The sequence below is a fragment of the Metopolophium dirhodum genome, chromosome 5, assembly GCF_019925205.1.
Source record: "Metopolophium dirhodum isolate CAU chromosome 5, ASM1992520v1, whole genome shotgun sequence".
NCBI classification, from domain to species: domain Eukaryota; kingdom Metazoa; phylum Arthropoda; class Insecta; order Hemiptera; family Aphididae; genus Metopolophium; species Metopolophium dirhodum.
In genome coordinates, this window is record NC_083564.1 from 21,750,409 (window position 1) to 21,775,014 (window position 24,606).

Sequence of the window (24,606 nt, forward strand, 5' to 3'; positions counted from 1 at the left end):
ATTATAATATGCAAATTGTTATAATATGTCTTTTTGTTTCCGCCAGCATATTCTTTATAATATAGGAAGTACCTAAGGGAATGGACACAACGATGTTACTCCATTCACACGTATATGCGGGATAACGGACAAACCCGAATTGCAACAAAAGAAATATATTATATTAATTTAGGCAAAAATAAATAAAATAACACGATTATAGTAGGTATAATATAACGTTTTTAAATAATGAAAATCTAGATTAATTTATTTATTAAATTTCCATTCAATAGTTATATTATATTATTTATATACCTACCTATACTGCAATTATATACAACAGATAACGATTAGTGATTAGGTACAATATCTTATAAATTATCGTAAAATGTGTGTCAGTAGTCATAATAATTATCATCGTTGGTAATCTACAATTATTATACAATCACAAAACTTTAGATTCTACGGAATAGGTAACAGGCGTAAGTATACACTGCAATCATATGGGTAATTTATTAGTTATTACAATTCCTATACATGTATAATATATATAATAATATATATTATGTAGATATACAGTATACACTATACCTATAGCTATAATAATGGCTGCCACCGTTTTTATAAATATTAATTAGTGGTGTCAATGTGTTACTGTAAAATATGTCTGATGATGCAGTACCTACAAACTGCAGTTAAATATATTTTATATTTAATTACATATGGGCCAGTAAACCCAGGTCTAAAACCTGACTATTCTACAAGACTACAAACCACAACTAAATAAATATATGTATCTGTAACCCGTTGATCTACATATTTGCAAGTTTTTTCCTTAGGATTTTTTCATTTTTATAACTGTTAGTTTAAATTTACTTATCTTGTTTGATATATTACAATATTATTATATTAAGTACCTATTTTTGCAGATTGATTTGAAGATCCAATGTTGGATGTCTTTATCATGTACTCGGTAAGTACCTTCAATATAATTAATAATTATGCTAAAATCAGTAGTACCTATACATATTATTTGAGTTTATAACTTTTGGTGAATTGTAATTCAATCCATATCCATATTGATGCATCCATTAAAAAAATTATTATAATTTATTATCATTATCTTGAAAAATGTTATTAAAATATATGACTTAAATACGATAACCATATAAATCCTTAAATGTTATTTTTGTTGTACAATATCCTGATAACAAATTTAAATATTAATTTAAATATTAGTCCAGCAAAATAATTTGACAAAAATAAATTAATGAAAGATAGGTATTAGGTATTATTATATTACCTATATATTATGATGGAAATAATATAACTGATTATAATGGCAAACTAATTTAGACTATTTATTATTTTCTTTCAATTTTTATGTACCTAATCATAAGTTTTTTTTTAAATGGTATGTAAGTGTGTTTGTTGTAGAGATTGACTTTAATTAAATTTAGATCGTATAAATATGAGATTATGAGAACATAAGTACATAACAATAACAATAGTTATATTTTATAATATTCTTATTTCTTAATAACTGGCAACTGCACATACAAGCTGACTAATAGCCAATAATCTAAATAACAAACGAAACTTGTTACGCACAACATGATAGATTTATAAAAAAAAAAATTGCACTGCCACGCAAAACATTCCTGTGACAAAGAATTGTATAATATATAATTATATACCGTTATAGGTATTTACATTGAATTTTTATTTGAAAAACAAAATTATACAACTGCAGCAATGCAGCAGACATTTGAAAAATATTGACATGTGTAGGTAGGCACAAGGCATATTACAATACATTTTAATACTAAAGCAATTAATTATAATAAAGTTAGGTATTTGTTTAATAATGTCTGTCTTAAATCTTAAATATTGAATAGGTCTTATCTGTAAACTATAATTAAATAGGTATTTTTTAATTTTATGTCAACCCCTAAAATTGCTCACATCTAAAAATTGTTTTTAATAAAATATTATATGAAGGTAAGCTATATATACCTATAATATACCCTGCACTCGGGCTATACTGCATAATTATTATACTATATAGGTAGGTACATATAATAATATGTGATTTAAATTTAATTAATAATGCGTACATTTTAGTATTTTACCTTATATAAAAATTATTTGTATCCAGACCAAATCTGTTGGCTACCTTTTAAATATATAGGTAAAAACTAATATCTTGGAAATAACAATTTTTTTTAAATATTTTAATTTGATTTAAGTACCTAGATATACAGTAAGTATACTGCATAATATTGAATATACGCCGTGATGAATATATTATCGATTAGTAGGTATAAAACATTTTTCGTCATGACATAGCTGCTATGGGTGCTATATTTGTTATCCATATTGTCCATTCAACACTGGTCTGCCATTGTAGTGACTACCTATATTAATATAGAAACTAAATGCATATACACGTATATAATATAAACCTGAGTTTTTTCCCTCCACGTACCAATTGTGATTTCGTTATTTACCGAGCACGTCAATTGGGATGCGAACGATAGTAAAATATTTATTACACATAGTAAACAGGAAGGTCTCTGTGGTTGTACATGTCCTGGGGAATGAACCATTGTTGGCCAGAAACGGGCAAGAGCAGAATTCATAATGAGAGCGCGACGCGCGGGTGTGTTGCCCTTTGAGAAATGCACCGTAGTTACATGATACAACACAGCCGATCTTGGAATACCTGCGGGGTTTACGAAAAATGAATTTCCTCTTATACCTTTTTATAGCCGTAATCCGCGTTATGCTGTATAAAATTAAACCATTTTGATGACAACGTGGTTATACAAGACCATATTGAAAATTAGTTTCGTCCGAGATCTACATCTGATAATGGTATATTATAGTATATACGTATACCTAGCTACCTATATATAATTTATTTTATGTATATAGTAACGGAATTTAGTGATCTTATCCTTAACAATATTTATTACATCCGATTTCTCAATCAATTAAAAATAATTTTCGTTTTACAATAACTAATAACAGATATTCGAACACCTGTATACCTAACCTACCTAACTCGATTTCAGCCGTAGATAACACATTATAATATATTTGGGCTATTATCTGTATGCGCCTAAATTAATACATTTTAAAATAAAAATGACCTGTTGTTCCTCCAGAATTATTACAGGCCTTTAATTTAATCGTTTATAATTAAAATTTAACTAAATTAATAGTGCTATGTAAGAATAATAATCGAATCAACAGATTCCTATAGTATTATTGGACCATATCCAAATGTCTTTCGACATACCTACCAGTTATGATTAATTTAATACTGTCCGTGGAAAGAATTAACACCAGATTATACCTATTATATTATACAAATGTATTAACTTTAAATCTTGTGATATAGGAGGAATTCAATAGAAACGAAATATAGGATTAATCATTTAGTCTAATAACGTATAAATATTGTTCATTAAAATCTATAATATAAAGAGTCACTTTAAAAATTTCAATAATATACCTAAATATAAGTTGTTTTGAATTCTAAACTATGTACATAAATATGTTGTGGATGTATTATAATTTATAATATATCACTTATGATTAACAAACGTACCTACTTACCCATATTTTTAATTTTTAACTTTGATCAAATAAGTTACATAATATTATAATAATATTACGAAATAACACTCCAAAAATGAGCAAATAGTTATTCGGGTGCACTAAATACCTATGCAAAGCCTTGAAGATACAGTGGTATCGTAACATGATCTCCTTGGACATCTTATAAAATATAATATTATATTGTTTAATGCAACTAAGTTATTAATTAGTAATTTTAATTGACTGACGTTTTTTTTTAGCACATAATATGTATTATACATATATTTATAATTTTTAAATACACAAATTATCAATTTTCTTTATTGTATAATAAACCTAAAAATAAAATAATTATAAGATATACTTTTTACATAATAAACAACAAACTGAATCTTTTAAAAATAAATACTTTCTTCATTTTTTGTGGAATTATTTTTTCCAGATAGTTTTAACCATTATAAAACAACATTTTTGAAAAACATTTAATTTTACCTTTTTAAATGACAGAATAAATATTAGAATTCATATTATTCTAAATAATAATTTTTTTTATAAGATTTTCGATGGATATTTAAAAATCATATTTCGAACTAGTAGTTAGTTATATTATAAATTATAACATAATTATTTAAATGTATACAGATCAGAGTACTCATACAAACTTTGAATATATATATTGCTATAGGTACTTGTATAGAATATTAGAATTTATTAAAGTATGAATTATTATAATTATTATGCCAAATATAATTTATATTTGATGAAATAACTTTCGTATTTTTTTAATTCTCAATTTTATGTATTTCTTCCTTAAAACATTTAAATGAATCTTGTTCTCCAAAACTTAACTTTTATTCGATCTCAAGTATATTATAGATCTTGATAATAAACTAGTATAATAATTTTCGTGACTAGTTCTGAAATCGTCATATATTATTGTACAATTCATGTTGATGACTTTCGTTTTTTGTTCGATGAAATTATCTTCGTCATCTTCGACTAACATTTAATTAGTTAAACGTTTCCCTTGGAATACCTGTTGCATAATATTAAATACCTACTTATTTTATGTTACATATGTTTTTCTTTTAAGTTTCATCCTACGCTATTTTTGTATCTTTTAACTTATAAGCAATAAATCATCAGCACATGCGTATTTGTGACAAAATTAAAAATTTTATGATTTGAATTATAATCTAGTGTAGGCTTAAGAAAGAGGAAGGAAAAAATATATATATACATATTTAACATATAACTATAGTTGGCTGTATCTTGAGTGCTCATAAGTTGTATTTTATATTTTTATATACCTACATAATACGCTACACAACGAGTGTTTAATTAATTGACTTGATCCCGGACGACGGCCGCAATCGACGTCTTTTATATAAACGCAAAACGCGTATACCATTCGGGCACGACGATAAAATATATACTCGTACACAACTGACAATCTATTGCATGTTTCCAGGGCTGATTCGTTTAGAAATAACAAAACATATTATTGTAACATCTTTTCCATAATGCATGATGCCATTTAACTGACAGATATCGCCATTCATACGGGGTGCCATTACCCATTAATATAAATTACTAAAATGTGACCGTTTTATATACTGCTAAGAACTTAATACTACATTACTATGGGTTAAATAGATGCATAGTTTATTAAAATATTAAATTATTCAGCTAACCCGTGTACAGAAGCGACTGGCATAGTGACATCAAATCTAAATTTTTATTTTAATAGTTCTCAGTACATTTATTAACTGTTAGAAATGAATTATCAATAATAAATTAGATAAATAGATAATGATACATTTAATTTTTAATAGAACTATAATTATTTATTTAATTATGTTATACCATTTGGCATTTATATTCTTTTTTGATCTGTTTTAAACTTATTTTAAATAATTGATACTAAATCGTACATTAGTCATTAACTGTATTACAGATTAATCTAGATACTTAACCTTATAGTCTAATAAGCTATACGTTTCTGATATCCAGGGGTGTCCAACCAGTGTCAATTTGATATTATTGAATGACACACTCGCGTTTGATACTTGATGACTAACGTAATATAATTTATGGCATGCAATAATGCAATAGGTACCTCTACTCATTTGAATTTTTTTTAACCAAATATTATTAATCTCACAAAAACTACTTTTAAGTATTTTTGTTACTTGAAACTTAATTGTATTATTATATTCATTCTTCTTCTTCTCCGTGATGTCCATCGGAGTTTCATTATATTATTATGCTGTTTAAATGTAAATTAAGAGTAGAAAACATTAATAATCTGAATTTATGTTGAGAAAAATACATACCTATTTTATCGTTATAATTAATGGCAAAGTTTTAATTTTTATGCTATAAGTACCTCTATTTTTAATTTTTATTACTTGGCGTATAGAAAAAGGTTGGCCTGTGATCCACTGTGATCGACTATTGATAGCAACAAGCACTTTAGTTTTTAAGAAGAGGTTTACAATAGTAATATAATATAAACTTTACAATAGTAATATAATATTTGGTAGGTAACTAAATGTTATTATTTATTATTAAGCAATAAGCATATGCGTTGAAAGACTAATAGAAGATTTAAACAATAGTTTAAAAATTTAAATTATTGTAATATAAAAGTATGCAAATATTATGGCCATTTTTAAAAAAAATATTATTGACTTACTTGTATTGATTTTTATCATCGAAAAACAATGGCAGTAAAAATATAAATATAAAACATGATTTAATGCAGACTATAAGTTATCGAGTCTTAACTGAAAAATATACAGGAACATAAATGGAAAATATTATGTACGTATACGTGTAGAATGATAGTCTCTGTACGTTTTTATTTGTATTATTATTATTTTTGTGGTATGCATTTCAAACCGGTTTGATCACGTATAGTATTCGATACAAATACGCAAAAAATAACATATCGCCAAACAGTCGCCCGGCAAAGGAGAAAATAATAGTTGCGACGTTTTTGCCCGTTCTTGGGACGGTAGTAATAGTGTTCACGATGTTTATCTGATGCATACATGTGCGATGGATGTTCCTGTCTTCTACCACCGATGTCCGGAACTACCTGCATGGTTGTTTGTTCCCCTGCCAACACATACTTTAAGTAAAATATATGATGCTACTATATTATAAATGGTTTTTCATTAATATAAAACTTTGCTAACTTTTTGAATATTCAAATTATATATTATGTACTTAATGATTAAATGATTTATTTATCTAATTTCAAATTTTTAATTTTAAATAGCTACCTATATTAAAACTTTATAGTATTTCAAACAAACTTTGCATAGGTACACAATGCAATGATTATATTTTGACTAAATACTTAAATAGATACTTTAATCAAAAATTTAAAAATTACAAATACATTTCAACGGATCCCTAAAATAGCCGGGCCCCTGTACTCCATGTCAAACAGCCCCCCCCCCACACTTGTGGGGGCCCTAATTACATTTTTACATATGTCTATAGTTATAACCTTTATGTGCATGCAAACTCGGGAGAGATATGTATATTTACTATACCTAAATAATATACTGAAATACATATAGGTATTAGAGATTAATATCTAAATACTCAAGCAATATTCTGCAGGCTTCGCAATCACATTGCCTCTCACCTCTGAGACCACTGAGTACTGACTACTCCAATTGTTTAGTTACCCTGTATGAGGTGAAACAATATTATTCTATCTTCATATTAATTTAGTATATCTTAATTTTAAAAGTTCCAATAGCTGTTATAAATTATTTATATACTATTGTTACAAGCTGTGTTGACTTAATATATTTAAACTATAGTATTATACACTCCCAAACGTGCTAAACGTGCTACAAGTCTACTACGAAAACATGCTACATTGTAAAATAAACGTAACGTCCAACGAGAAATCATATGGGTTACAGTATCTACTATAATTATTATTAGACAATTATATTTTTTTATTATAATATAACTTTTTTTATTATAAAAAAAAATACAAAGTAAAAACCATGTACATTATATATAATAGAAATTTCTTATTTAAATATATAATATAAGACGTGTATTTAGAGTTGATGAGTATAATATTATATGATAATATGATATACGGTAGCAACTACTAGTGAATACATTCTCATTATAATCTGACGGAGGTGATCGCCGTACATCACGTCTTATGATGATACAGGAAAAAGCACCTGTATGGTCCTGTATTCCTGTACCTATAAAGTAAGAAAAAAAAATAATATAATGTATTAAAAAAAAGGAAGAGAATGGCTTTGACTATAAATAATAATAATAAAACTAGCCGGTCTTTCCACACGTGAGGGCCAAAGACCTCCGATGGACTTACTGCAGTGTGTTTACAGTTTACATCATGCCCGATAATATGTCTTGTCACGGTGGGCTGCGCGAATACATGTACACGAGACACGCAGCATCTACTGTTGATTTAGCACTCTTAAGTAGTCTGTATGAATAATTTCGTGATAGATGAAAAAAAAAACTAGTAAATGTGTAATGTACACACATAATACCTATACAAATACAATACCTACTATTTTAAAATTCTAAATACCTCTTATGGTTTTTTTTTTAATAAATCATATATAATATATGTATGGATTTGTATAATCAAAGAAACGATGATATCACATATTGGGTATTTATAGGGAGGTATATTGTATTATTTTTCGTCAATATTATAAAAGTATAATATACAGATAATATTCAATATTATACTGTATAATCTTGACGAGATCAACATAAACTGCACAATTACATACAACCTCCAACAAGGATTTGTTCATTTTAAGTGGTGGGGATTTCATTAACCCACCGTTTTAAATTAACTATTCTTTGTGGGACACTTAGTATATTTATCCATTATTATAAATCAATTGGAAATAATATTCTACAGCATAAAAAAATAATGATATATACGCATTTTACTGTAATAAATAATAAGTAGGTATAGGTACTTAATATAATTATATATATCCGCACATATGATATACCTACTACCCATTACCCATATCATATTATCAAAAACAATACAAAACGTTTACTGTATAAATTTTCTATCAAATTTAAATTAATATTAGAATTTTAACTATATAAATTACATTTTTTTTTTATAAATAATTAAAATGTTTAGGTGTGTTGGTATATTTCAATATATGTTTAGGTTTTATATATTATATATTATATTATTCAAAGTATAATCGATATCAGATCTAATTAATGAAAAATGAATGGTAGAATAAGTATTCAGTGATAATATGCTTGAATTTCCGTCAATTATTTGGTTTTTTTTTTTGTTCTTGGTGATGAGCGATAACTATATAATAATTAACTTTGAATGATTTTAGAACTATTATTAAGTTTTTTAAAAATTATAAAATATGTTGTTATATCGATTAGTGATTATTATATTTACTATATTATATTACTTTATAAACACAAATAAATGAAAATAATTTTAATTAGTTGTATTGATTATAATAATTGTCGTGTATTATAATAATATAGTCTCATATTATACACAATTTGTCCATGTCTTCGTCACGGCAAGTGACTAATACAAATATTTAGATTGACCTAATGTGAGTATGTTGCTTGTTGTGACTTGTGAGTATAACAAATATTATTTTTTTTACAGTAGGTTGTAGGTATACCAAATTCCATCTAGTATTGCTAACTGTCAATAAATGCGTTCATCGAATTAAACCAAAATATATAAAATATTGAAATATTGGGAACTTCAAATCAAATATCCATTTAGTTTTCACAGACATTATATTTTTCAGTAGGTATCTATATAATATGATAAAAATCATTATCAGTTAACTGGAAAATAACATTGTATAACAATAGACATAATGTAACGGGTTTTAACACTAAAGGTATTCAGTAAAGCCTATACATTCTTATTTTTTCATAAATGCACTACACGATTTTGCACGACACCTGCCGTTGGTATACCCACCTATATTTTAGTATGTGAAATGAAATTCTTTAGAAATTCTGTATTTACAGTACACAACCATTAATGTAACAAATTTGTTGTGAACCGTGGAAAAAATAACACGTTAGATAACATTACTGTAATACTGTATAGGTATCTACTTAAACAATTTTTTTATTCATAAAACCTTTTTGAAATAAAAATACCATCAAGAGCATTCCTTAAATGGGCAATGGCCAATGGGTATATATACTATATAGTATATAAATTATAAATTATAAAGTATAAACATTACTGCACTTAGTCTTTAAACAATGTATCTATACGTACCTATTAAAACGTGAAAAATATGTTCAATGGATTGCAAAAATCGAACTATAATATATAACTACCTAGGTATAATAATTGTTATACTAAAATTGGAGAAAAAATATAGGTGTGTATAATGTATATAATATAGGTGTGTATAATGTTTATAATACACTATTTCTGTATAAGTATATAGGGTTGTAAATTAAAAATGTATATTTTATTTGAATCAAATACATTATTATATAGGTATAGGTACCAATAATACTAACAATAGTTAGTAGATTCACACTGCACCGTATGATATTATGTAGTTGGTTATTATATCATATTACCATATAGGTAGGTATATGTATATAGTTAATATTATGTTTACCCTAAAGCTTAGAAAGTATTATATAGTACCTACCTAGTATACTGAATGGTTGACTATTCAGTAAATAATATTTTCTCACGCCCATTCAAAAACATTTAAAATAATAATGTATAACGATGTGGTTGGACAAAAAGTAATTATGTAATGTATAATAATTGGTTGATATTTCAATAAAATTGTACCTACTAAAAAATTAATTTATTAAAATTAATGACTTATCGTGTATTCAGATATTAATATTTTTAATATTATATTATAGTTATATAACATTATAACGTTTATACGCGATTTGATTAAAAAATAATTAATATTTACGTTTACATTTTTTTAAATGCAATGTTTTTTACCGCTGTTATTGTTAAACGACCTTCTGAATGGAGATGAATGCAAAATTATAAATACCGGTAGTGTAAACACGCATAAATCTTTGGACGTCATTGAAATATACTACCTACTAAATATACGTACTTATTTCAATGGGTACATTTCTGAACGACCGAGAAAGTGACCAAACATGTTGTGAGATAACACACCGGCATAAGAGACCCCGCGGGGACTTGTTGAACGTAGCAAAATGCTCGCGATTATAACAATCCCCACTCCGCAATAAAGGTAAACATTCTTTCCTAATCATAAAATGTATAAAAAAAATTACGTATGTATAAATATATCATGATAACGATCCGCCTATTAAAATATGATACGATATAAACGCGGTGATCGGTTTGGCGAGACAATTTTTTATTGTTTTGCAATCCTGCGTCTGTATATACGCTATTTTAATGCCCCTCCTTCCTCTCCCGTGCTGTCACTCATACGAACACTAATGCACTATTAATATGGGTGCTAAATTTCTTCAGCATTCTCGACCGATAATGTACTAATTAATCAACAGCATTAAACACGCATTTTTCACTCGCTAATGATGCTGATATTTATTCGTCCTTTATAATAGTATATAGCCAGTAGGTATTTCAATAATATTACTATAGTGCATACCTATTAGTATATCGAAGGCAGTGCGTATCAGAAAAAGTGAAAAACCTAAACGTTAGACTTTTGAAACGAATAACTATTGTTATAGGTGCATGGTAATAATTTAAAAACTATCGAAATATATCAAGTTAACACGTCTGCATCACAAATATTTATGATTTATCCTAATAATAATTTACGGTGAAAATAAAAAATAATGTATATAATTATAGAATTATTATAATGTAAATAATCAATTAACTGAACGTATGTTTTTCTTCTATTTTAAAAGAGATTTTTATGTCAAACTATAAATAATACGTTTTTTTGATTCTTGCATACTATATATCTATAGTTTGTTTTAATTTTCAAATATTTGGCGTGTGCCAATGTGCCAGTATTAACTGACTCGTGTTCTGGACCATGCACATGTGTACTGTGGTGTGTGTTCTAATAATTCCTAAGTCCCAGATACTATTTTTCTACACTCTTGAACACTTCAGTAGCAGTGTAGCACATACGTAGATGACTAATCGGTTATTTATAACAATATAACATGTTGCATACATAATACATAAATATGCATATAAAATTTAAAGAACTATATATGTATAAACTTTTGTTATTTGAGTTTCGTAATTGAAACATCTGCGTGACTGCGTATGTCCAATGTAAATAACATAAAGTAAAAGCACGAACCAATCCAAGAATTATATAAAATTTGTAGAATAATTCAAAATTAAGATTGCACTGAATTTGAGGAAATATTTTTACAAAAATATACCACCCTACCCGATACATATATGCATATATAGTATATTTAATATAAGTACATAACTGTTTTTATTAAAAATTCTTATAGACTACATGGATAGCCATGAAAAATCCATCGTGTATATATATATCTAGAAAACTGATGAAACGTGTTGAATATATTTAGGTATACCGACACCCAGAAACGAACTTGAATATTATATTATATTCTTTTTTTTTACATACTTTCCTTCGCTATATCGTCACGTGTTCCACGGTGACGAGTATACAATACATTAACGTTCAGTATATTGATAGGTATATTATATTAGTCGTACAATAGAAAAAAAATTAGTGCTTAGTGTAAAATAAAGCCTCGGGGAATTTGGGCAATATTAAAATCTGTTTAGATCGTAATACAACATCACACAAATTGGATTCTTTTGTTTTGCACCTTAAATTGTATATCAGAGCTTTAAAATAATTGGAAAATATCCTGGGCCAGTGGAACACGAGTACCTATATACATGACATTTATCTGGGGGCTGTCGGCAGTGTACATCATCTCTAATATATACATACAAAGGCGCGGTCTGTATGTATGTATCGGTATTACACGTAACATATTACGATGAAATGATCTATCGCCATGCGCCGTGCACTCTGCATTGTATAATGTAACTACATTTTATAATATAAATCGAAATGACGCTGTGGTATAAATTATATATTTTTTTATATAGGTATGTAATAACAGTGTGTGTCGTATTTGTATGACTACTTATATAGATTATAGGTAGGGACATAATATTATAGTGTACTCAAAAAAAATATACATAGTATCTATCAGTATTCACTACCTACATAAATAAAATTATACTGATTTTCGTTAAATTATTTTACAAAAAAAACTATTCCAAATATTTGTCTTTTAATAATCATTCTGCGCTTTTGCTATATTTGAAATTATGAGTTTCAATATAATATTAGTTAAATTTGTAGTAGGTATACAATATTTCATATGACTTTATATTATTTTATATTTTGTATACAAATATATACACAATTAAAAATTACAGAGGTAGGTATTTCTTTATTTCATAGGAATAGCGAATACTCTTTATTCAAACTGCTTTAACTGCATTTTTTTTGTTATATAAATTACATAGTATTGTTGTACGTATTACATTGTTAATGGTACGCAAAAACACAAAAAACTATAAACAGCAGAAAAAAAATGTTTTATTATGTATAAAAACGTTCAATGAACTTGAGCAATGAGCATATTATGGTAAAATAAATAATTGCACTATACATTTAAATAATTATTATTTATTTTAGAAGGTCATACAGTTAGTGCACAAGTCCTAATGCTTAAAGCTATATAATATGTGGACATGTGGTATTCAATATAGGGATTGGTAAAGTCCTCTATAGGCTCTATATTATACTTGAGACTTGACTACTTGAGTATTACTACAGCCATCTGTCGTATCGAATTCGTATCCATAAGCATTCTCCCAAAAAAAGTGCTCGTGTAAAAAAACTTCATTGTAAATGCAACTTGCAAGATTATAGATTTTTAAAAATCTAAGAATGTCTTATATACTTTACCGATTATGACATTATTTTATTTATTCAATTGATAAATTATACTTGCGATTATGGAATTGATCTCCTAGATACCTAGTTACATTACTGTAGACAACGGATACGAGTAGGTAGGTACGTACTTTAAAAACATTAGTTTAGTTATAGGCAAACGATACCTATACGGCTATATCTAAAAGTTTGTTCAAAATAAAACTATTATTATTTATAATAATTACCTACTAATAGATTTTTCGTCGAATTGAGACACTCATAAATTCATATTATGCTTATAAATTATAAGTTATAACCATTGTGTAACTGCGTTTTTGATATTTACTCGTTTAAACCGTAGATTCGATACCGATAACGTAATGCACTTCTCAACGGGGGTCGCGACCACTCGGAAGGTTGACGGTTATCAGCGTCCAGCGACTTATAATATTTATAACAGAATATTATGGTCATTGGCTTCATAAATCATAATTGCCTTTTGTCTGAAGCGTCTGGCATTGTCTATAATGTTCGTTTTCTTTCAGATTTGATTCTTAATATATTAGTTATTAACCCGACTGAGTGTAATACTGTAATGTATTGGTTCAAATAAATTTTGTATAGGTACTTTGTTGTTTTATCTTATACATTATGTCTACTATATAATATATAAAGGTACTCATGACCAGATACAGTATATAGCATAGGTACACCCTTCGATAATAATACAAACCGGTAATTGGTTTTATATACATATTTTATAATTATCTTGTATTTTTGTTTTCGTATTGTAAATGTGTCTTCAAAAAGAATAATGTACCCCAATAAAAGAATTGGACCAACCTGAAATGTCCATAATCAACCGGTACCTATAGGTATGTGCATTCCTTTAAAGTAGTACCTAACCACGCACTCCGAAGACTATACTAGTATATATTTTTAACCGTGACCTGTTTCGAAAAGTAATATCCAAGTGAAGTCGATCTTCATGTCACCCTCGTTGTAAGTAAGGAGACGATTGTTATTCGGTCACGGCTATAGGACTAATCTATATGGTTTATTGTTCGACGTTCTATAACGCTATCAGTCACGCCCGCACAAAATGTCTTGAGAACAATAAAAAGAACTTAATACCTACTCTACACCCGTTCAATTATTATTACTATATCTGGAGAGCCTAAAAACGAACTTTGATAGCTACCGGTATCTTATAAATTCTACACACTCACTCTGTAGTCACTCTCCGTGCTTATATACTGTTTTATAAATAGCTACAGGTAGCCCCAAGGTAGGTCATAGGTATACGTGTACAAATGCTGAATATTTATATGGTTTTTGTCATAGGCATATAAATTGTATGAATAATATTAATGTTTTATCTTAAATAATTTAAAGCTAATATAATTAATAAATGTCGATATTTAATATATTGATTATACATTTGTTATATTATAGATATTTTTTTAGTTTTTAAATAGTTTCTAATAGTAGGTATAGTTACAACTGATAATATAAAGTACACTAGTAAATACAATAATGTATTTTATAATACCTTTATGTTATACATTGCAGGTCAAAGAAACCTTTTAAGTACCTACATTATATGTACATTTAAAACAAATCCACCAGTTTCCAGAAATATAATTACAGTTTTCAACGAATCACTAGACAAAATCAATTTTAACTAGACTATTCTCTTGGAAGTTTTTTTTTAAACTACCTATACATTTTTAAGAAATTTTATTTTAATGTTCATTAGGTATTGATTAAAATTTAAATTCAAGTTAAATCTAAAACGTATATTTGAAAATAATATAACAGGTCATTTATTGTATTGTATTCTACATCCATTATTAAAATTTAAAAAATGGTGATATCCTAAAAAATAAAATTTATATCAAAATACATTATTCATAGACTTGCGTTTACTCTCCCCCCCCCTATACATCTGTTACATACTTACATATACATAGTATACATTTTTAAACGAACGAATTTAACCTCAGTATGTTTTATGGCTAAAAAATTAGGCAGGTAATATCATGTCAATTTAAAATGTGAATATTGATCAAAGCATAAAAACTTAAAATGCAGATGGTTTTTAATCGAACAGCAACTATAATGTTAAGTACTTGAAATATTAGTTGAAGTTTATACGAAATGTGTATGCTGCAGTAGTTACTCGTACTTGGTTCATTATTATAGTATAATAATATAATATATTACTAAGCGGTAAAAAAGTGTGTTCCGAATCGCTAAACAAGATTAATTTTAGTGTCTCGTCGATGAACACTCGTACAAAAAATACATTCGGTATTGAAACCTGTACACAAAATGTTGTCCTAAATAGTCCTATAAATCGCATTGTAAATTATTGCATTAACCATTTAAATAATTTCGATTTTTTGCTTTAACAATGTACATTTTATACGCGACATTGTATTAAACTTGTAAACTGATTGTATATATATATATATATATATATATATAGTAAGATCAATATTTTGTTTTAGGTCCAATAAGCAAAAATAATATGACTGACTTCCAGCGGACTCGTAGCAAGGTGTGGTTCCCCAATTTGGACGATGACGATGAAGATATTCATCACTCGTGGCGCCGACAACCATCCTCGTCACCAGATAGCAGACGTGTGTCGTCTGGCAGCCCGAGCAACGGTAGTCACAAGTCACAGGACTCCGGTTTTTCAGATTCCGAGAGTAGTCCCTTAGGATTGTCAAAAGCTTTGCCGAAAGAAGACAAGCAACATGACAATACGAATGCGTTTACCGACAAATTGCCAGACGGAGTGTTACCCGAAGCCCCAGTTCCTAGAGTGCCATCGCCTTGCGAACCCCATCCACAATCGCCCAATCATTGCAATTGTCTTCTACCAGCTTGCGAATTGTCCAGAAAGTTCCGTTCGTTCGAGTTTTCCACCGCCGAGGAAACGTCACCATTCAGACCGACGACAAAAAGGTACGAGGAAGAACCGGCACGCACACCCAACCGGACGTGTTTTATCGTTGACGAATTGCCAAAAACCACCGTAGTATTATCGACTCCGAGCTCAGTGAAAAGTTTTGACGGCCATTTCGATCAGTCTGAAAACGTTACTGTTGTAGAAAACATCAAACAGGACTGCATCAAAAATAACGAATTGATTATCGATCCACCAACACCGTTTGTCGACCGTTTTAACGATGTGGACACAGTGAGTCTATGTGAATCCGACAGACCGGGCTCACCTGAGCATACGTCTACACCAAAATCGACCAAAAACAGATGTTGTACGCCCAGGTTACATTATAGAAAAGATCTACAATTAAGAAAACCAAAACATCTAAAAAATAGCTTTTCCAGGTTAGTTTTTAATACCAAAATCATAATACAATTAGATAATAGATATACTATATCTAGTCTCTATATTATATACATATAGATTATAGGTATAATACTATAATAGGTACTCTATATAGTATATGACGTTATTATTAAATTATACGCTCGAGCAGTTATATATTATGCCATATGGGGGTAGATATTTTGTTTTATTCTATGAAATCTGAATAACTTATCGATGAACTGATATAAATATTATACCAAATCAAATTTTTAATATTATTTTATTTCATTAAATTACGTGTATCTATAAATATTTAATTGAATCTAAATTGAGAACACTTTTGAATTTCTTTTAAAATTTAGATTACTATGAATATTTAATAATTACATTTAAAATATACTATAGTCTATAAGTTAACAATATTGTTTCCAGAATTGAACGTGAAAACGAAGTGCCCGTTGGCCAGTGGCTAAACGAACTGAGGTTTAGATGCGAACCTGAATGTATGACCACTTTACAATCGAAATCAATAGCAACTTCAGAAGATGCGTGTCGTTTTTCTACAGTTGTCTGCACCGATTCTGAAGTTGTGCGGGACCTTTATCAACGTACAAAATCCATATCTGATGAATTTATAAAAGTTTACAGGTAGGTGCTCTAATTTATTTGTTTATAGGTACCTATTGGCTATTCTACATATGATAATTTATTTATAATTTCTCTTAGTGATTTGAACAAATGTCCAGTTGATAATTTTGGACCATCTGTCCATACATTAACTGGTCTGTTATTGGACTTTGTTTGTGATCACGAGAGTGAACTACCTGAACACGGCCAAGAGTTATGCATGGACTTGGTAGATGTTTCCGAGAAACTAAGAATTCATGCTAACCGACGTCTAGGCAACAGAAAGATTATTCTAAACGACGTGTCCGCACTAGGACAAATATTTAGTGAATTAATCGACGCTTTGTTAATGAAGAAAATACAGGTAAAGATAATGATAGTTTATAGGTTTATGTTTTGGGTATATAATTATTTTCATCGAATAATAATTCATACTATTTGCTTAAACTTTTAGTCTTTGGTGGACATATTGGAAGAACCAAGCACTGATATTGAGCTCGTTAAGACCATGTCCAGTATCAACAGCCTGGGATTGGAAAGTGTTCATCTTGGTAGCTTGGTTACGAAGTGCAATGGTGTCCGATCGTTGTTGACTGTTTGCATAGAAGCCGCGTCCAGTACAGTCAGATCGGCTGCCCTGCGCACACTGGCCATGGTGTGTTGTTCGTCGGACAGCATCCGACAATTCGAAAAGGTAGGTACCTAACTAAAACAATATTATTATATCTTATATTTAATCAAAACCAACGTCAAATGAAATACCGATTACTCAACATGACCAACGGTTATGATAATATAATTAAATATAATTGTATAATATAATATAAACCTACCTGCGTATAGTATAATATAACTATGTGAGTACCTAAATATAATATACTTCTGTTTAATTTTTAGGCTGGAGGCGTGGAGATATTATCAGACGTATTGGGCAGTAGAAACCGCTCGGAAAAAGAACTCACCGACGCCGTGTCAGTGTTGGCTCAGATCACCGCTCCTTGGATCGAAGACAACCATGTCGTCAACGGGCTTAGCGAATACCTGGACACTATTATATCATCGCTGACATGTAAGTCACCGACCGTCCTCGACCATACTATTATTAATGAGGAAATTCTATAGCGGTAACGTTTGGTATAACAGAGAAATTCGGACTGTGTGTTTGCTAAACAATGAAATAAACGTTTGCAAACGCTATGATCCAGCTCCAATAACCAATACCTACCGTGGTTGAGTTTGTTTATACTTTTTCGACTTTCCGCTTTTTCGCCCGAGTCTCACGGGCCCTCTATAGTTGTTTATTATAATCAATACTTGACTTTACTTACTTTTCTATGATGTCGACTAAAGTTTATTAATCAAAAGTACCTATATTGGTTTTATTTCAAATTAGAACTATTACGTATCGTAATGTATACCACGGTTAATTTACGTACCGCGCGCCAAGCGCTTACAAATTTCAACGTTTCAAACGTTGGCGTTCGTACTGCAGCAAAACGTCTTCCGCTATAGAATTTCCTCACTGTTTGCGCCGTCGTGCCAACCATATAAATAATAATAATATGTGACTTGACCGATGTTTGTCCTTCTTTTGGCCATCAGACCTGGTGGAGACGACGCGGTCGTCGGAAACGCTGTTGCTGTCGTCCGCTGCGCTGGCCAACATCACGTTCATGGAACCGAACGCGATATGGACCATATTGAACATGGGCACCGCCGGGTCGCTGATTGAAGCGGTCCGGAAGAACGGCACCAAGTCGTCGGTGTTTTTGCAAGAGCAGACGGCCACGCTTTTGGCCAACATGGCGGCGGTCCCCGAGGCCAGACCGCACATGGCGGCCAACCACGCGGTCATCGCTTTGCTGTGTTTCCTGCAAGTGCGGCACTCGCCGTTGCAACGCGTTCCCGAGATATTGGCCGCGGAACGGCTACAGCACAAGACAGCCATCGCCTTGTCCAGGTACTATATTCAGAGCCATATTTTGTCCTGAGGCAGAACTGAAGCAATGCGCTCCCTGCAGGGTTGTGGGGTTGGCACGCTCACAGATTTTAATATTTTTTATACGATTCGGAAAAATCTGAAAAATCGTAATTAGATTTCGAGCAAAACAAGAAATCACATTTGTAGCCACAAGTATATAATTACTAATTACCATCTTCTCATATTGTGGTTGACAAATAAATTTGATATTTGCGGGGATATTTGCACATTATTAGACATTTCAAAATAATAGTTAATAGTAATAAAAATAAAATAATTTATACTATTATTGTACTTAGTACAGCGCCCATACAGCACCCACAGACATCGATATAGTACATAGTTAGTATATAGATGTCTGTGGCAGCACCAGAATAGTAATAATACGCGACTTAAATACTTGCATAATGATTATTATAGGAATAAACCCCCTTGGAAAATAAGGCGTGATGTAGCAACTGTAACTTCTAAATCATAGATTTATAAGCGCAACTATATAGTACCCCCTAGTTTAAGTTTAGCCCCATCAGTTTGCTAGTTCCGAAATGTTAAAGTTAAAAATTAAAAAAAAATTTCTTTTGATAATTTTTCTTGAAAAAAATACGTATAGTAAATACGACCGATTTAATCTTCGAAAGTCACAGGAAAACTTCCAAGTGCATAATGATATAATCGATCTCTAAATATATAATGTGCTAAATGTCTGTAGGTACTTACACATAGGTAGGTACGCCGTTCGCAGGTTATATGAAGTGGTTGAGTTATTCGATATATAGCATTAATTGCTTCCTGCGGGGTATCGTGAGTTCGCGACGCCACTGAAATATATATTTAAGCTCTATAACTTACAATTTACATATTATATCAACATTCTACAACGATCGTCATTCATCGGTTAATTATAATATTATTTTATGATTGTAGACTGTGCAGCGATGTAGAAGTGTCGAAACAATTCGTGGAACTCGAAGGCGTTAACCGTTTGATAAGGTTGTGCAAAGACGAACGAGAAAGAAATCACAGTGACGGTGTTCTAGTGGCGTGCTTAGTGAGTATTTCTATATACACCTATACCTAAGCTTCATATTTATAAGCTATATAACTTTAAGTGTAACTATATAAGTAATGCATGTAGGTAGATACTGAAATATTTAGAGATACCGTTTTTTGATCTCCACGGTATCTGGTATCTATATACTTATAACCGTTTAAGTGTACCATACAATTACCATGGAATACATACCCTGGCTATATAATATACGTAAAAACGTAAAAGTGTACCACACAACTACTTAATTATATATATATATTATTTTCAATATATCTATTGGTACTTGGATCATTGGTGGTTTAAATGTCATTATTTTGCAAGAAAGTATATACTACCTAGTTACCTATGCATTTGTTTATTAGGTATTTTATTTCTTATAAAATAAGTAATTTACATAATAATATAGTCAATTGTAATAATTGTGTTAAATTGATCACCAATGTACAGCGTTCAAAATTTCTGATCAAGGTGTTTTATATTTATTTATTTATTAATACGGAAAAAAGTCCAATTCACAATATATTTGTATAGACAATATAATATAATATAATTTAAAACAATAAGATATAACACAATAAAAGATAAAAAGATTAATATATAGAATAATAGTAATAATAATAATGATTATAATATTAATAATAGTAATAAAAATACATTCAATGTTTATTAATATATTATTATAGTTTTAAAAGTCAGAAAGGTTGAAAGGATTCAAATCAAAAAAAGTTTTGCTGGGTATACGTACAACTTTTTTTTCCATCCAATTTTTGTTAGGCCAATTTTCGTACGCTATTTGTTTAGTGCCACCGAATCGACAATGAAAACCAAACAAAAAATTCAATTCAATTCTTAACAAAATGTTACTAGATATTTTTCCACTGCACTATACCCAAAAACATATCTGTGATTTCACAATTTTCCTCGCAGAGGAAAAATATCTATAGCAGCATATTTGCATATATTCTATACTTTAATAGTTTAATAGCATTAAAACATTTCCCCTTTTTTGCATTTAATATTCACTGTGTTTAGACAATACCGGACAGCGTTTAAAATAACTGCATACCTAGATTCGGGTGTAACTCTCGATTTGAGTTTAGCTTCAAAATTGTTTTTAATCGTCCAAAAAACAATGGCGTAACGCCCTGCCAAAACACACGTTTTAAAACAAATTGAAAAAAAAAGTCACTGAACTGCATTAATGCGTTTATGCCGAAATGTCTAATATAATATAAATTGTATACGCACTATGCAATTGTATTAAATCGTCGTCGAGAACAATATTCCGATATAACACAATCGAAAAATATATACAACTGCGATGTCTATATTATTTCTGATGACGATTGCTAACCATACGTTTGTATTGAATTGCGTTATTTTAACTATAGTAATTCATATGCCTGGGTATTCGCGAGTGCATAATGTGTATACATACATTTTTATGATTTAATTTTATAATAATATACCTTTTAACCTATTGCGATTTGTTTTGTTTGTAGGCTTCGCTGCGGAAAATCGCCGCAAATTGTGGCAAAGAAATAATGAACCAATACGACGCCGCCGAACTGATTGAACCGAGACTGTTGGACTCATTCCTTTTGTATTCATCGAAACAAGAGAGTTACGTTTAGATATCTTAGCTCTCGTCAAATAAATCAAATTTGCTCGTATTACATTATAATATGCTAAGCGTAAAATAAGTACCTACTTAATTTATATACATGTGCCTATATGTAAGGGCGTACTTAAGGGGGGTACATGGGGGCCCATTCGCCGTATTTTATACTTTTTTATTACCGAGAGTAACCTTTTTTTACTAATCAATTGATATGTTTCTATCAAACACACGCGTATTTTGGTTATTTGGTCATAAACTATGACATTATTTCGAGATGATGGAAAATTCGAGTTATAACTATATTATACCCATAGGTTATGGTATAATTTTTATTTTTTGTTTGAGACCACTCCCCCCCCCCCCAACAAAGACATTTCTGAATACGCCCCTGTATGATTATAATATACCTCTGCCTATATACAATATCAGGAGCAGATCCAGGGGGGCCCTAGTGGCCGCGGTTCCCCAAACTGTATTTCTAAACAAATTTATACTGTTAAAAACAAAATTACAAAAAAATACCCCCCCCCCCCTAACCATGTGTCTGGAGCCGCCCCTGACCCGCTATGGGTAGGTAGGTTACAATTACTGCTCTCGTGCTACCGAGTCTGAGTGCGTGAATAATATATAAATTTGTTTAACGTAATAGAATACAATTTTTTTTGAGTACGATATTATATGAAATATAGGTGCCTATATTACTCTATCTAGTCCGAAACATGACAAGTGCCAACGTAGATGATAATATTAATATTATTGGAAGGTACTAGGTATATATTATAATATACCTAATAGCATATATTTTGTTCGAATAGGTAGCTCTGTAACCGCAGTACAATATAATTTAATAGTATTATGTATTTTTCTATTACACGGTATACCTACCTATAGGTATGTTATTTTTATACAAAGTGAACTTGATTTTAGGTTAGATAATTGCATCGCATTTGAAAATGACAAATACGGCGTAATTGTCATTTTTTCTTTTTTTTTTTTTTATACCTATACATATTAAATATTTATTTATATTATATTTTATTATATTATATTTTAGGACATAATATTATAGGTATAAGTACGCGTCTTATCGTTTGTATACAAAATCCAAACGGAATGCACCCCGCAAGTGTTATTCTCACTTTATTACCATTGTTAATGATATTACTTTTGTGTTCTATATAATAGATTTATTAAAAAATATATATAATATATACGATGTATTACATGATAAACATAGTACCTATGTATATGTTATATGAATACACAAATATTTTATATAATATTAATGTTACCTGTACAATTTTTTTTTTTTTTTATGATCCTACGGCCTTCAAAAAGGTTATTTGAAAAATATCGGTAGATCCGTTGACAAAACCGAATCACGCTTAACGTCATCTGACTGACTGAACGCGACCGATACTAGGTATATTCACCGACTCATTTTATGAAAAATAAAGTATAATAAGTGCATTTGGTTCAGCAGCTAAACTCAATGCTATAGGTTTATGCGAACACACACTTGAGAGGTATCTGAATGAACAGGTGAGAAAAAAATCGGTCGTGTTCCGATGAGTACCATAGTGTCCCAATGGGCAATGATGAAAGAAATTTGAGACCCAACTAGAGGTTATCCACTGGTGCGCCTATACCATTCTTCGCTTCGTTGCCCCATATTGGGACACTGCAACTCGCCGGGGACAACCTCGAGTTGGGTTCCAAATCTCAGAAGCAACATGAATTGGACGTATTTTGTCGAGTACCTACATGAGTCGGGTCTGGGTATATCTTTATCGAGTAGTGAGTAGTGAGTACCTATATAGGTATACGAGTTGGGTCCAGCCGGCAGCCCATTAGTGGCCAAAAGAGATCGGAATAGAAAGTCTCGAACATTTTGTTAGGTTAGGTTAGGTTTTGTCACCTTTACTCTGATGTAAAAATTATTAAAATATTGAATTTACTATTAAAATAACACAATTTTTTTTTGTTTCTCGTCGCCCGCGTCTACTCTGATGTAAAAAGTATTATTCAATTAGTTTAATAAATTTTCTTTTTTTCTTTTTATCGTTAATATTTTCATCGTAATATAGTTTAAAACAAGGAAGAAAATCAAAAGACACACGTTTCACAAAACTTAACCGGGTCTGTTCTCCACTGATAAATACAAAGCACCTTTTCTCTTAAAAATGATTTTTTGCTCATCTCCGAAGTGATGTGTACATTTTCCTCTGAATTCCAAGTAAAATTTCTAGTAAAACAAAAATGTTTGGGTGAGCTGCACCGAAACTCGCATTTAAAAAATGCAAGCCTCAATATGTTATTATCCCACGACAACTGTCCGTTTTTCTACAACATGTACGAGGGAGGGGTCGATCGAGGGAATTTTTATAATTGTATTTAGTTGATTAAATA

The 24,606-nt window shown here is 29.9% G+C and overlaps 1 protein-coding gene across 3 annotated transcripts in view; it reads left to right on the forward strand.

The window, feature by feature from the left end:
- LOC132944515 (protein inscuteable homolog) overlaps positions 1-23,483 on the forward strand; it is a 40,575-nt gene extending 17,092 nt beyond the window's left edge. For all 3 annotated transcript variants that reach the window (XM_061013898.1, XM_061013899.1, XM_061013900.1), the window contains exons 2-10: positions 909-952; positions 16,088-16,934; positions 17,350-17,565; positions 17,644-17,908; positions 17,999-18,238; positions 18,442-18,613; positions 19,147-19,504; positions 20,450-20,573; positions 22,079-23,483. In XM_061013898.1, the coding sequence (XP_060869881.1) occupies positions 16,108-16,934; positions 17,350-17,565; positions 17,644-17,908; positions 17,999-18,238; positions 18,442-18,613; positions 19,147-19,504; positions 20,450-20,573; positions 22,079-22,210 (2,334 nt within the window). In that variant the 5' untranslated portion in view covers positions 909-952; positions 16,088-16,107 and the 3' untranslated portion in view covers positions 22,211-23,483. The remainder of the gene's footprint in view (positions 1-908; positions 953-16,087; positions 16,935-17,349; positions 17,566-17,643; positions 17,909-17,998; positions 18,239-18,441; positions 18,614-19,146; positions 19,505-20,449; positions 20,574-22,078) is intronic.
- Positions 23,484-24,606: the final 1,123 nt, after the last annotated feature.